Source organism: Eulemur rufifrons, chromosome 20 (assembly GCF_041146395.1).
Source record: "Eulemur rufifrons isolate Redbay chromosome 20, OSU_ERuf_1, whole genome shotgun sequence".
NCBI lineage: Eukaryota > Metazoa > Chordata > Mammalia > Primates > Lemuridae > Eulemur > Eulemur rufifrons.
In genome coordinates this window covers 36,924,338-36,940,091 of record NC_091002.1, presented here as the reverse complement: position 1 = coordinate 36,940,091, position 15,754 = coordinate 36,924,338, and the positions used below count along the sequence as shown (strand labels likewise).

General features: G+C 34.9%; 1 protein-coding gene across 4 annotated transcripts in view; it reads right to left on the bottom strand.

Moving 5' to 3' along the window:
• Positions 1-15,754, bottom strand: part of MACROD2 (mono-ADP ribosylhydrolase 2) — a 1,707,340-nt gene that overhangs the window by 701,416 nt on the left and 990,170 nt on the right. For all 4 annotated transcript variants that reach the window (XM_069495843.1, XM_069495844.1, XM_069495845.1 and 1 more), the window contains exon 6: positions 13,977-14,098. In XM_069495843.1, coding sequence (XP_069351944.1) covers positions 13,977-14,098 — 122 coding nt within the window. The remainder of the gene's footprint in view (positions 1-13,976; positions 14,099-15,754) is intronic.

Below are 15,754 nucleotides of genomic sequence, written 5' to 3'. Positions count from 1 at the left end.
CTTTCTAGGTACAAAAACCATCACTTATATATGAAATTGCCAGACACTGCTTTGGTGTTACTATTCAATGAGCAATAATATGACCACATTACTATTGTTAGTATGCCTTTTATCTCAATATTTATAGCATGAACAAGATTTCTTAAGTCTAGACAATCAGCAAAATAATATATCAAGCCCTGATTTGTAGCATTTGTTGATTTATTCATGTAAATATTCTCACCATGGCAAATTTCATGCTACCTAAATGATGTCACTGAATATGGAATTAGGAAGGATGCATGGAAACTTACCATTGTATAGAATTTCCTCTATATAGGTACCATAGAAAGAAATAAACCCAAGAGCATAAATAGTAGTAAAAGATAGTAAAATAATTAGGAAGTGATGTGTGTTGAGTACTTATTATCTTTGTATTTAATATAATTAATACACATTATTTATATATATTATATTTATACATTATTAATATAATTTATTAAATTGTAAGTTTACATAATTTTTAACAAAGACTATGTTTTAACAATCAGCTCACAAAGTTCTTGACATTTTAATAATCAGCTCTCACAAGCCAGCACAAGCTATCTCCCCTTCGTATATATTTAAGGTATGTATATATTGATCTGGGTGTGTGTATTTTATTCCTGCAAATAAGCCAGACAACCAAGAATATGCAATAAGGGAAATATAAGTGTATATGATAGAAAAGGACTGGGTTAGTTCCTAGGACAAATGATTCTTTCCTGCGGTTCTATTATTTGCACATGGATCAAAATGATTCTGCTCTGATGATTAAACACAGGATTCTCAGCCTACTATTCTTTCTTTTTTTTTTTTTTTTTTTTTTTTTTTTGAGATAGAGTCTCCTTTGGTCACCCTTGACTAGAGTGCAGTGGCTTCATAATAGCTCATTGCAACCTCCAACTCCTGGGCTCAAGTAATCGTCTGCCTCAGCCCCCCAAGTAGCTGGGACTAAGTCTCTTGCCATCACACCTGGCTAATTTTTCTATTTGTAGAGACAGGGTCTTGCTCTTGCTCAGGCTGGTCTCAAACTCTTGAGCTCAAGTGATCCTCCTGCTTTGGCCTCCCAGAGTGCTAAGATTACAGAAGTGAGCCACCGTACCCAGGCATCAGCCTACTGTCCTTTTTATTTGTTTTTCTTAAAAAAATAAAAGTATTTTGCTTCAATTCTCATTTTCCTATAGCCATTAAATTAAAAAAAATCCTGTACAAGAAAGAATATATAACTGTTGAATAAATTGGGCTTTGGAGCAGGAACATGCTCAGTTTAAGAATCCCAGTTTATACTGGTATCTGGTGTCTGGTGTGATGGCCACTGATACACCATCTAGACTCTCTGCAGGATAAAAGGATGCATTTCCCCAGCTGCAGGGAATGTTGCCAGCAGACAGCCCTCACCAGAAATTGCCCTTGACTAATGAGAACTACTTCCTCCAAGATCACGCTCCTTTCTGGGTGCAGCCTGCATCCAATAACTGCTTGGTATCAGAATGTAAAGATCTAGATTCCTCATACTAACTTGGAATAATTTTGGAACAAATATCTCAGCTTTACAGCTCCAAATAGGGTCAGCAGATGCTCCACACAGACTGCATCATCACCTGTCTTCTCCCTCTGCCCAATTCTGCCTCCTCTTCCCTTCTGCAGATGTTGATTGGAAAAGCATGCCTTTATTAACCTCCTGCATTAACCTCCATCCCAGAGTATTTTCTGGGAATATAACCTGTAACACTTGGCAAAGCCACTGTGTAATAATAAAATCTGTAAGCAAATATTTTAAATTTAAAAATCAAAATGTGTGCTCTATAAGTTTCTATTAATACCTTTTACCTTTTTCTAAGGTAGTACTGTTTCTTGGTCATTTACTAGGTACCACAAATATGTGCTAAATAAATGTTTTTATCTAATATCTTAAAAGTTATTAAACCTCCTTCCAAACATTTAAAGAATTAATACCATGCTTCATAAACTCTCTGCCAAAAATAGAAGAGGAAATAACACTTTTCAACTCGTGACATGAGACCAAAAACAGACAAAAACATCACAGTAAAGGCAAACTAAAGACTAATATCTCTTATGAATACAGATGCAAAAACTCTCAAAAAATTATCAGAAAGAATCCAACAACATATAAAAAGAATTACAAATTACACAAGACTAAATGGGATTTACCTCAGGAATGCAAGGCTGGTTTAATATTGAAAAATAATTAATGTAATATACCATATCAACAGAAAAATAACCAAACATAGTCTTTCCTTTTCTTTCACGATCTTGACAATTTTAAAGAGCATTAATTAGCTATTTTGTTGAATGTACCTCCTTTGGGGTCTGTCTCATGGTTTCTCATTATTGGACTGTAATTATGCTGTTTGCAAGAATACCACAGCAGTGGTGTAATGCCCTTCCTAGTCCATCATATCAAAAGGTTCATAATGTTGATATGTCTCATTACTGATGATGTTTACCTTGATCACTTGGTTGTGGTGGTATCTGGTGGGTTGGTTTCTCCACTATAAAGTTAGTATCTTTCCCTCTATTTGATACATGTCTTCAAGGATCTAGCTACATTTTGTTGATGGGAGGGGGAAGCACAACTCAACTTCTTGCATGTGTCATGAATCTGATGGAAAATTGGTTCTACTTTAAGCAGTAGAACATATCACCTGCTCCTTACGCTGCTGACCACATTTTCATGAGTCCTTATGTCCTCAGGGCAGCCAAACATCCCAAGGAATTTAAAGCATTTATCATTCTCTTTTACATTTTTAAACATTTAAGTTTGTTTTATTATGGAAAATTTTAAACACATAAAAAATAGTGAGAATAGTATAAAGACCACCCACACACCTACTGTATTAGTCAGCTCTGAAGGCTAGAACAAAATTCTGTAGACCAGGTGGCTTAAATGATAGGAATTTATTATTTCTCACAGATCTGGAAGTTGGGGAGTCTAAGATCAAGGTGGTTCTCATAGACGTTTTTCCTCTGGGAAGGCTCTCCTCCTGGCTTCCACATGGCTATCTGCTAGCTGTGTCCTCACAGGGCAGAGAGAATGTGAGGAAGCAAACTCTCTGGTGTATCTTCTTATAAGGGCACTAATCCCATCTTTAGGGGGCCCCAACCCTCATCACCTCATCTAAACCTAATTACCTCCCAAAGGCCCCATCTCTATATACCATTACATTTGAGGTTAGGACTTCAATATATGAATTTCAGGGGGACACAATTCAGCCCATAGTACTCACTGATCATCCAGTTACAATAATCATTTACTGATATATGTCATCCCATTTTATACAAAAAGTATAACGTTTTTGTTGTATGATTTCAGAATATTCAACTCTTCTACAGAAGAAAAACAAATGGGATGTATGAAACTCATGTGTTAAGTATTAATAATAACTAAGCATATAGGTTTTGAGATATAGGCAGAAATCATAAAATGTGTTAAATACAGTACTAAGTTAATAACCTCTAAGATATGCTATGTGATATTAAAAAAAGGATGGAACAAACAAGAGTGTTATCTCTAAATAAAAAGGAATGGTAAGACCAAGTCATAAGCATGAATCACGAATCATGTCACCTCTAGGTTGACAGCAATGTCGTCCCTAAATTAACCTCCCATTGGTGATACCCATTATAATCTCATTTGGCTCTGTGCCTTCTCTCACATAGAAATACAGGACAGGTAAAACCCACTGCTGTTCACCAACTAATTGATGAGCTACTAGCCAGATGCACTTTCCCCTATGTCTGTCTGATAGAGCAAGTGTGTGTTGCTGGCCCCAGGTACTTGCATCTGCCATGCTCCTTTGCTCAGACCTCAGCTCTGGTCCTCATCATCATTGAGAAGGCTGAGATAGTAGAGAGAGAAGGCATATGAGCACAGAGTAACTGGGAGTGAGGCAGGCAATCATTCAACTTGTCACCTAGCCTACGTGAGTTAACCTAACCCTCCCTTTCCCCTGACCTCTTTCCCCTTAATTCAATAAACTATGTATGTCATGCCTCTTAGTTTAGTCTATAAGCTTTTCTGTTGTGTAATCTTTGGGATAGCTTACCTGCTAGTATACTTGCAGCAAGGAAGTTTCCAGAACATGGGCTCAGAAGAGATGGAGAGACTGCACTAAAGTTACTCAGTTCATATAGGCTAAAATCTAAGTGGTTAACATACTGCTGAACTTAATCCATAATGGTAAATACAAAACTATACGACTTTGACTAGATACCAAATAAAGTAAATATTTCACCTTTTGCACATTTTAGAAGTGTGTGTTATGTGTGTATAAAACAAACAAAGAAAAGATATCTAGGGTGTGGCTTGAACCCAATCTGTGACATGTTTCCCATTAAAAAAGAAATTCTGTTTGCAACTCCATTGAATTGTACATAAACAAGTGGAGAGAGAGAGCTTTCTTGCCATTGACAGATTTATTTTTATTTAAAAAATTTTATTGGTTTTATTTGTTTTTGCTCCTTTGGTCTCTCAGTTCATCAGCTTAAGAATAGCTTGGATTCTACACATTGAAATTGCTCTCCTAAAAAAAAAAAATCTGAACATTTGCAAGAAAAAAATATACAGTTTAAAGCCATTTCCTTTGCTCTAAACTATTAACCCTCTAGATATATGCCAGAATTGCCCAGTTGTTCAAACATAATGGCAGGCTCGGGACTTTGTGGTCCGTGTTTCGAATTGACTATTTCCTCATGATACAGTGATCTAATAATGTTGCTCTGGTCAGGGAAAAATAAAGCACTCAAGATGAAAGCTTGCATTGCAAATCTGTTTACAGTTTATATACAAATTTCCCTGTAATATACTTTCTTTGACAGTGTGCTGGGCCAGTATTTCCTCTGGAACACATTGTTGTAGGAACCAGTAATGATTTTCTTGGGAATGTTTCTTAGCCTGATAAAAGAACTGAAAATAATTAGGTTGACAAATCCAGCCAAAATAAGATGTTTTATACTTTCATTTTAAATATAGTTTTCTTGGTCTTTGCTAGTAGATTTATATTTGGAGAATATATAAGTGACTAAAAATATTTTTTTCAAACTATAGATGAGATGAAGCAAAAAGTTTCAGACATGTTTACAGAAAGAATTGGTCACAGTTATACTGTAAGATTTTGAATAACATAGAAGATAATGTATTTCCCAAATCATTAAAAGAAGATGTAATTTGCGAGAATCCTTATATTACAATAAAATCAAAAGTAACTTTCTAACCAAATTGCTCATCTCTAATATGTAAAGTGATGAAAAATTTTACATGCATCCAACCTTCGGTGGCCAACTCTTCTGTAATTTGCATGATGAATCAAAGTTTAGTATTAGGAGATATTGAAAAAAATTCAACTAAGGTGACATAATATTGTGACACTATTTCTCCACTAGCTAAGCGTGACATTCACTTTCCTAACTAGATGTATCCTATAGGTTAGAACACTAGTCACATTAATTATTGTCCTTATAACATCGATATCACACTCTACTTAAATCAAAGCAGCAAAGAATTTGGATGCCTGAGTTCAAGAATAAAAATCTTTGAGCCATCTGTGTTTAGCATACTGAATGCTGCTTTGCCCTATTACAAACTCAGTTTAACTTAAGTCAATGGTTCGCAACTTTATCAGGCCCTTTTTGTAACAAATGTTTTCTGTAAAGCCCTCCTCCTGTGCTGAAATGACATCTATAAATATTAAAACTCACCCACATACATGAAGCAGAAAGTGTCAGTGTCCCATCCATATCTGCCCAGGATTCACCATTCTAGTACATGCCCACCCACAGCATTTTCCAGCAAACACTCTTGACATCACTCTCTGCCTGTGGGCTTTCTCGCAGCCTGCACACGGGGCGGATTAAAAATATGCAGAGGAGTTAATGCCCCCGGAGCAGTCCTCAGACAACTGATGGAAGTGGAAGATGAATATCCCAGCTTTCCTCCTCCCTCAGACAGGACAAGTCCTAGGCATGCTCTGCATGGTCCCTCAGAATTCCCCAGCAGGACTGAGTCCTAGTTGTCCACAGGGATAACTTCCTTGCTAACACCTCCCACCCTTCTTGGCCGCCTTTCCTTCCCTTTCTCACCTCCCCATTTCTCTGCCACTGCTTCCTGTCATCGCTTCCTAAATAAAGTACTTGCACACAAAACCTGGGCTCAGGGTCTGCTTCCAGGGGAAGTCAAATTAAGACAACACATCAATTTTTTTAAAAAAAATCAATATAGTGCCATAAGTGTAATAGGAAAGAGATATAAAAGGAAAGTAATTATAGTAAAATTCTATTTTCAACATGTAAAGGCTTGGGCATGACTGCACTAGAACATGTAATGAAATTGTCAGATAATCTGCTTCACTATGTAGAATCATCATGGAAAAACACCTACAAATGCAGACTCAAAACAGGTGTGATGTGTTGGGGACTCAACTGGCTCGGGGGCATGGCCCTCTGTAGCATGATTTTCTCACGCACTCTTGGTAAAGTGCTAAGCAAAGTACAAGCTTCCCCTAATTTTCAGGGTAGTTCAGGACACAGTGAAAACAAACAAAGAAAAAAAGTTTTTGTTTTGACGTATCCTATTGTTTATAGATAGGTTTTCACTTATATGACTGCCTGGCAAAACATTAAAGCATTGCTTGGGAGGAGGGACGGTTTTTTAATGTGCGCTTGGCTAGCTCACGTGTTGCAGCGTCCCTGTCCCTGACTACAGGACGCTAGGGACAACCCTCAGTTGCTGTCATTGCCCCACACCACCCTCACAAACTGCTCTCTTGAGGGTAGCACTGCCCTCGCTGAGAACCACGGGTTTAGGCAAAAAAAAGCACATAACAACAGAGAAAAAAAGGAAAAGCCTCATTGGTATAGCCACTGGATTTGGACTACTTTAGTTTGAATTTCACCTCTGCTTTTTGTTTGAGGTAAGACTTGACTTTGCTTGGGATGAGGCCTATGTAGACCTATAACACTATGGGTCATTGTCATAACCCACGGAATGCATGGAGTTAGGAAAGTGAGCGCAATGCTTAGCGAGTACAGAAATAGTATCACAATATGTGTCATTTGGCTCTGGCTCATATTCCTCATCTGTAAAATGGAAGAAGCCACATTTTCTAACTCAGGATCATTTTGAGGATTAAATGAGTAAAACACAGTGCCTGGCACAGACTGAGAGTTCAAAAGTATTAACTATTGTTATTAATATGTTTCACGGCTAAATGATTAATCTCATCCCTCTAACTCAAATTGTCTCTCTGGTGTGGGCACCAGAAGGCACAAATTGTGCAGTAGCTGACAATGTGGGTTTGGGTGTATAACTACTTGTTTCCCAGGCATAATCTGTGATTTGCCATCATTCCGTGCTCTTCCTCCTCCTGGTCCCTGCTGCCTGTCCTTGGTCACTTATCATTCCCAATAATAATGACCCGATGAGAGTATTACTACAAACAGATTCTGTACCCCCATGCCCAACTACGGGAGCTTATAAAGGGTGAGTGTAGGGAAAAAAAGGGGAAGGAAAAAATCTTGGTTTAGCATTTTTCCCCATTGGCTAAATCAAAGAAACACAGGCAGCTAGCTAGAGAATTTGACTAACAAGTGAGGTGTGTATAGGAACGTACTGTTGTAAACTGTAAAGTGAAGCACAAATGTAAAAATGCTTTCATTCTTATTATTTATCAATAGTATCGTTAGTCACACAGCTGTTAGAAACACAACTAGGAAGGACACAGAAACTTAGCATCATCCTTTATAAAAGAAACAGCTGAGAACCAAGACTAGGTGTTGCCTAAAAGGAAACTGGAAAAGATCAATCCGAGGGCTCTGCAGAAGAGGGTCCTTTGAGATGAAGAGCTGACTGGGAAACAGTGACATCAAGTTAGGCAGAAAAGCAGAAATTAAAGGGTCAGCTTTTTAAGGCTGCAGAAATCTTCTTGAATAGGGGACTGCATTGATTGATGTGGCCTGTAATGGAAACTCAGATAATGAAATAAAACCAACATTTAAGAATTTCAGGCTGAGAACTCATTGCCATGGCAACCCTCTCAGAAGGGAACTTGTATAAGAAAATAAGATTCACTTGGCTACGCCTTAAAATGAAAACCTACACTAGAGTGAAGCAACTAAATGCAGAATTCCAAAATCACCTATTGCCACAATGCCTAGAGGTAGCACTGAAGTTGCAGGTCCATCATCTTTTCCATTAGAAGCTAATACTTCTCGAGATCTATGACTCATGGAGGGAACATCACCTAACTTTGGGGGATCTCTATTGGCATCGAGTGGTTCCTGCCAGTGAACATTTATATTTTTTTTCTATTCAATAAATCATCTAGCATGATGCTGGTGGAAATTACAATAGCACACATCATTGAAACAAACTGCCAAATTTTAGTCTGCCCATCATAACATAAAACCACCAAATTCATATGTAAATTATTAGTTAGACTTCATGAGAAAATAATTTTTAACCTAAGTAAAATCTTGTTTATGTTCAGATTATGATCATTTTTAATGAAACATTTATTTTATTACATGTCACTTGAAGAATGTCAAACTGGGTGCACTGTATTTCATCAGTGAAAGGGGTTTCCTTGAATACTTAATGTCATTGAAAAATATGAATCTATACCTTTTAACTGATGCAGAGAGAAGAAATTACTGTGATCCTTTTTGGATGGCATGGATTAGCTTCCTGTAAATGAACCTGATGGTAGAAGAATTTGACATAGAGAAATTTAAGACTGTATTGTAAAAGGGGGAGAAATAGGGGTCAAGAATAACTTCCAATATTCCTTATGAAACACTTCTATGCTCACAAACAAAAAGAAAAAAGACATTATGATGTATAAGATAATGTCTATATCCTCCTGTACACCAGCGCTTAGTGATAACGGATACAGGATCACTAATTTTCATTTACCATCTTTTGCTCCTCAGGAATTTTCCCCTCTGGCTTCACTTCCACGCTCACTCCTGAGCTTTCACCAATATACACAATTTCCATTTGTATGTTTTAGATACTAAACAGTCAAAAAAATATTGTGTTCATGTGTAGTTTTACTTTTCTTAGGGCACACTGTTGTTCTAGAAATCAAAATAATTCAGATGCTGGATTTCACCAGTCTGACTATTCATTTTTCCCTTGATCACATGCAATAGAATACTGTGGTTCTAAGACCTGGGTCTGTTTTTTTTTTTTTTTTTAACACATGCCTTTATCTTTCCTAAGGTTTTACAGAGGTAATCTGCACCTTCCTTGATTTTCTTTTAACATTTTTTTCCTATCCCAATTTCCAAATCATTCTATTTCTAATTATACTCTCCATGGTGTCTTACATTTTGCCTACCTTGGAATCAATAATCTCAAGGTTGTCAAGGATATATGTAAATATCAATTTGCATATCTTTTATTGCCCAAGGGAAATTCATGGTTAAAGAAAAATAACTGAATTTCATTTGGAGTAAGTTGGAAGGAATAAGGAACTTGCACAAACTATGTCTAGGAGGCATGAAAGATTAGTCATATTTTTTTCATTTGAAACTATTTATGGTAAGATTAGAAGGAGAATCATTATTAAAATTCTAAATTTAAATATTTCTTCATATTAATAAAGCTGCAGTAAATAATCATTCATAGAAGAGAAATGACAGTGTAAAATGAGCCATTAGATTTATTGATTAACTTATTTTTTTCTTTTACTATCTAAAGAAAACGTGTGGGTATGTATAGAAAATAAAACCATCACAAAGAATGCATAAAAGAAGGAAATATAATAAAATTTTCTCCCTAAATTAATAAAAGGTATAATATTTTTTCATAGTAAAAAGAACAACATAGCCAACACCCAAATCACTACCGTATTTCTAGGTAATTATGTGTGACTATAACATTTCCCCATTTTTTGTTTAAAAATAATCCCTTCTCAGCAAAAGTGGGAGGTGAGTGAAATTTATTTATCCCCCCCTCTGTTTTCTGTTTCTCTCCATCTCCCTTCAGACCTTCTTCCAATTCTCCTCCTCCCCCAGGCTGAAATACTCAGTACTTTTATCACTCTCTAATTTATCCTGGCAAAGTGAAAAGTGATTTGATAAATTTTTTCATATTAAGGTATTAGGAAATTAATTATCTACTGATCTCATGAGTATTTGCATTTTAAAGGAAAACTGCAGAGAAAGAACAAAGCCTGACCATTATAAATTACTCATTAATTATGGAAGTTCAGGCATCTACGGGAAGATATTTAAAAGGGATGAGAGAACTCCAGAGTACCCTCAAATCACACAATAGACATGATGATCTTGTCCATTTATTTGTCTGGATGGTCAGATTGAGACAGATTGTTTTTAAAGGCAACCATTGTACCCTCTATGTCTTAGAAGATACCTAATAATAATGTATTGGTACATAGTAGTTCTTATTAGTATTTATTAAGTAAATAAATAATCATGCTATTTGTTTTGTATCTAGTTAAAAATTGAAGAATCTATTCTGTTGGTGAAATTAGAGTAAAAGCATATATCTTGGATTCTTTTGCTGTGATCCTAAAGCTCTTGGTTTAACTTTGGCAGACAAGTGGTGCCTGTCAAATATTTAATTTATTCCTGGACATTTCCCTGGCCCCCTTGCAGACAGGCAGGGCTGTGTGAATAGTTCTGGCCAATGATATGGGAGAAAAAATGATGCATGTCACTTCTATGCTGAGGCAGTAAGAAGTTCGTGTGTGATTTTGTAAATTCTAAGTTTTATGAGTGAGGAGGTTGTAAGCTGATGAACTATCCATAAGCCAAGGTCTCTGAATGTAGGCCACTGACATTTTGAGGTTATTTGTAACCACAGTGCAGCCTAGTTGATCTGGACCAATAAAGTAAGGCATTCCCATTATTGTATTTACCATATTGCCTTATGGCTACTTTCTTACATGTATCTGCTACCTCAACTATTCACTCATTATTCATTTTTGTAGCTTTGCTGCCACACAACACCACAGTGGGGGAAGCCATAATAATATAAGTACTTTTTAAGTTAAAAATTAAACTATGATTTCAATACAGGTAGTGACATAATATAATTTAATGCAATGCATCTCCTGAGCAATAAAATACTATGCTATGCTCCATACTATTGTCAGTGTAGAAATCAATTGGCAATGTTAACAATTATATTATTAATAATTATGAATAAGGTAATATTAAGAACATTAGTAAAAGTTTTAATTGCTTAAATGATACGATATACAAACTGAATACTTTATAATAATTTATGCTAGTTTAAAGACATCTAGATATGACATGGTAACTGCCTAGAGATCTCATGTTCAGAATAGATATCAAAGCAAGAATGATATCAATCTCCTAAACTATCAAATCATAAAGTGTGAAAACATCTTATACTTGAAGTAATATTGCCAAATATTTTATAGAGAATTGCATTTTTCCAGTTATCTTACATTCATTACCTTAACGGATCACCATAAAAGCCTCACGAGTTGGATAGGTCTGATATCACAGTTGTAATTTACTGATTCTTTACATATGGAAACTGAGGCTACAAAATATTGCCATTACTTGACTATGATCACACAGTAATAACTGGTAGAGCAAACACTAAGCTACTCTGGTAAAAAAGTTTATGAGAAATTTTCTTTGACATTTATATAAATGAGCTCAAGTTAAGTTTATTTTCCATCTTAATAACTAGGTTTCTTATATTAACCATCTCTACCCGTTGTGATAAGTCAACAAAGTACAAGCCTATACTATAAATCATGTATCCAGTCCTAATCAAGTTTCTAACAATTTTCAATTCCCCCCAAATAATCAGGACTTGATGACATTAGTATTAGCATTTACTTAATAGTGGTCGTATTATTTACTTGATAGTGGTCAAGAACATAACATGCTATATGAAGTAGAAAGCCCTATTGCCTCCTTCAAAAAAGAAAGAAAAGAAAGAAGGATAGGAAAGGGAAGGGAGAAAAGAATATTTGTTTTTTTATTTTTTCATGAATAAGAGACATTTGGTAGCAACTCCAGTCAACCATGCAAGAGCGTGGTGATTAACTAATATTTGGACATTTCACTTTCACATTTTTCATATCCTCCATCTCCGTTTTTATTTACTAATATTGGAATGAATTCAGTTCAGCATCACCTGCTAATTTTATTCAAGCAACATGTAATTGATCCTTTAAAATCATCATCAATGATGTTAAGGTAGATCTAATTTCAATCCCAGAATGACTAGAGTATTGCTTCAGCCCATCTGTAGACCATTTGATAAAAGTTAACTTAGTCTGTAATTCATCCTCATTATCTAATGGTAGTAACAACACAATAGATATGATTAAGATAATTATAGTTGGGATTCTTTTCTCTACTAAAAGGATGGGTGCTGTTTTTATACTGTTTCTAATGAACTTCTTACTTTTCCTTGGCTTTTAAAAACAAATCATTAGAGATGCCAGTGAATTCATTAGCAAATTCTCCACAGGTCTCAAAATCCATATTTCCCAAGTTGGAAACTTCTATACATATCCATTTTCCAAGCACTTCAGCCTCTTACTTTTTTAAATCGATAAACCATATTGACAAAATTTTAATTATTCCCTTAATGTGCACACCTGTTTTGATTTTTCTTATTTTCCTATAGAGAACAAAATTAACCAACTCGTTTTCTAGCTTACTTTGCTCCATTATCTTTGAATTTCAGCTTTCTCTTCTAAAAGAGAATAGGGTCTTTACGTATTGATCCATTTGCAAACAGAAAGTTTTTAAAATCAAAGAGTGAAAGGAAATATCCAGCTCTGCTAACAATTATGTAAAGATTAAAAAGGCTGTATAATTGGCTTGCAAAAAGTTTTCTTATTTCAAGCAAACTCACCAATGTTGCATTGAAAAAGGCACTTCATAATTATAATAATGCATGAAAAGTTTAGTGACCATCCAGGGTTATCTAAACATGTCTGATTCTCAGTCTTTCTTCATGCAAATAATAAAACCACCACCTTGGTGAACTCTAAGCAATGAAGATCCATTCAGTCTGCTAAGAAGTCAAGTGTTTAACTATCTTCCTGCCCCACAATTTCAGTAAGGTTATAATCTACGTGAAAACAAAAACCAAGGGATTCCAGCCAAATTAACTTCCTATTGAGTATTTACAGTCTATTTTTCTCATAGTTTTATTCTCCTGGTGTAATTGAGATGTAATAAAGGTAGAACATGTTGCAAAAGAAAAGCAGGTGAATAAATACCTCCAAATCCAACTAGAAGAAAATTCCTTTCATCTCAGCCTACTGGTAAGGAAGCAGATTAGATCCACATTTTCTGAACTCTCTATATCTAAACTGATAAAACTTAGAAGGGATGTGGCATACCCAACTACAGAGTCACAGTTTAGGAAGGGTAAATTTAAAAGAACAACTTTCAGGCCAAAACACACACACACACAGAATAAACTTCTGCAAATAAGTTATTTCTGAAGCCATGCATTTTGTCTATCTGCATGCACACTGACACATTTAGATAGAGATTAAATTGAACCTTAAACATGTACAAACATATTACAATTATATATTACAATATATAATAAATGCACACTGTTGTAACAAACTCAGAACTTGCTATTTAACTTCTTTAAAGCTCTTGGCCACTACCATCATCCTTACTTTCTTCAAAAGAAAGTAAACGGCAAAATGAACAGAAGAAAGTCAATGAGATAGCTCCAGTTCTAGGGTTAGTTTTAAATCCTGAAATGTCATGAACAACTTAGCAAATATTTAGGGCACACCAAAGAGTAGAGATGTGATAAGCAAACAGGCTACATAACTTAATAAGATCCTTAGTTTTTAGAATTTTGGAAATGATTTTCCACCTCCTTTTAGCCAACATTGATTTCCAAAACATAAAAGCTAAAAAAGAATAGGAAATAGGAACATAAAACTACTTACAACTGATTGGATGTTATTTTCTTTCACCAGCTTCAGAGATGATTTATAGCAATTTGCAAGGTCTTCCTTGTGGGAACTATTAATATGGCCTCTGGCTATTGGCCCTACAGTGTGAATGACATCTGTAAATACAAAAGGAAGGAAAAATAGGATAAGCAAGGCATTTTTCACTTTTCACATAACTGATGTTTTGTTTAAATATTTGTGTTGGAGCTTGGAGACGGGCAAGCTAAGAAATATTAACAATGCAATATTGACATGGGAAGGAAGAGCCAATGCTAGACATAACTTTACTTGTAAATAAGACAAGTTTCAGGTGTTGTACATAATACAGAAGAGCAAGTTTCTGAAAAAAATGCCAATAGAATTTATAATGATCAGTAATAACTCTAAAAAGAATAATTTCAAAACACTCTTACCAATTTAAAGTGCAACCTACCAATCCTCACATACATGAGATATTCTAGGGATAATTGTTCATACCTATTTTAATAGGTTAATAATTAATTAAAACTATTTTTACCATATTAAGACTTTCAAAATACAGTATACCTTGCAATGCCTATTCATGTTTAAAAACACAAAATTTGTTTTTGGTGGGTTTTTTGCATATTAAACCAGCCATTGTGCTATTCTTTTATTTTTTATTTTTACTTTGACATTTTGAAAGGACATTTTATTTTTTATATATTTTTTTAAATTTCAGACTATTACAGGGGTACAAATGTTTTCGTTACATGGATTGTTTTTGTACTGCTTGAGTCAAAGTTATAAGTGTGCCCATCACCCAGATAGTATACATTGTACCCATTAGGTATGATTTCACTCATCCTCTCTTCCTCCCTCCCACCTGCACGATTTCCCTTGAGTTTTGCTTCCATTTGCACACATGACTGCTGATCGATTAGTTCCAATTTACTAGTGAGTACATGTGGTGTTTGTTTTCCATCCTTTAGATATTTCACCTAGGAGAATGGTCTCCAGATTGTTGCAAAATTAATTCACTAATTTATTTTTTTATGGCTGAGTAGTACTCCATGGTAAACATACATCACATTTTATTAATCCACTCATGAATTGATGGGCCCTTGAGTTGATTCCGCATCTATGCGATTGTGAATTGAGCTACAATAAACATTTGAGTGCGAGGTCTTTTTGATTACCCAAAGGAATAAAATCATTTTATCAAAAAAACATCTGTGCTATTCTTTTAATCTCTACACTTACATAAACTTTTAAATTTAGGAAAATAATGAAATAGGACTGTCCTCATATTAAAGTCAAGAAAGGTTAAAAGAAAGAACCCATATTTTAATCCAATTTACTTGAAAGTGCCTTGTAACTCCTGCTTCCCAGTCTTATCTGTGAATTGGATTAGTCCATTTCATTGATGTAAGTCATAAGAACTAATCAATTTTAATCAAAAAGACAAATTCAGTCTAAAGTTATTAGAATATTATAATGAAATGAAATTATTTACATTGACTAATCAGTACCACTCAACTTCAACAATGACAAAAGAATGACAGTACATTACAAAAATAAGAATACGAGAATATGGCAGTTTAAATTGCATATGAAATTTGAATAACAAATTTCATATGCAATTTTAGTGATTTATTTTAGCAAATAAATCATGAAAGGAAAAATCTTTGTCGCTTGCCGACTAAATGTTGATACTATTTGATGTTTGAGAAAAGCCCCAAAGCATTGGTTTCAACAATTAATTCCGAAACAGTATTTAAACCCTCGTCAGGCAATATTAAAGATGATATCAT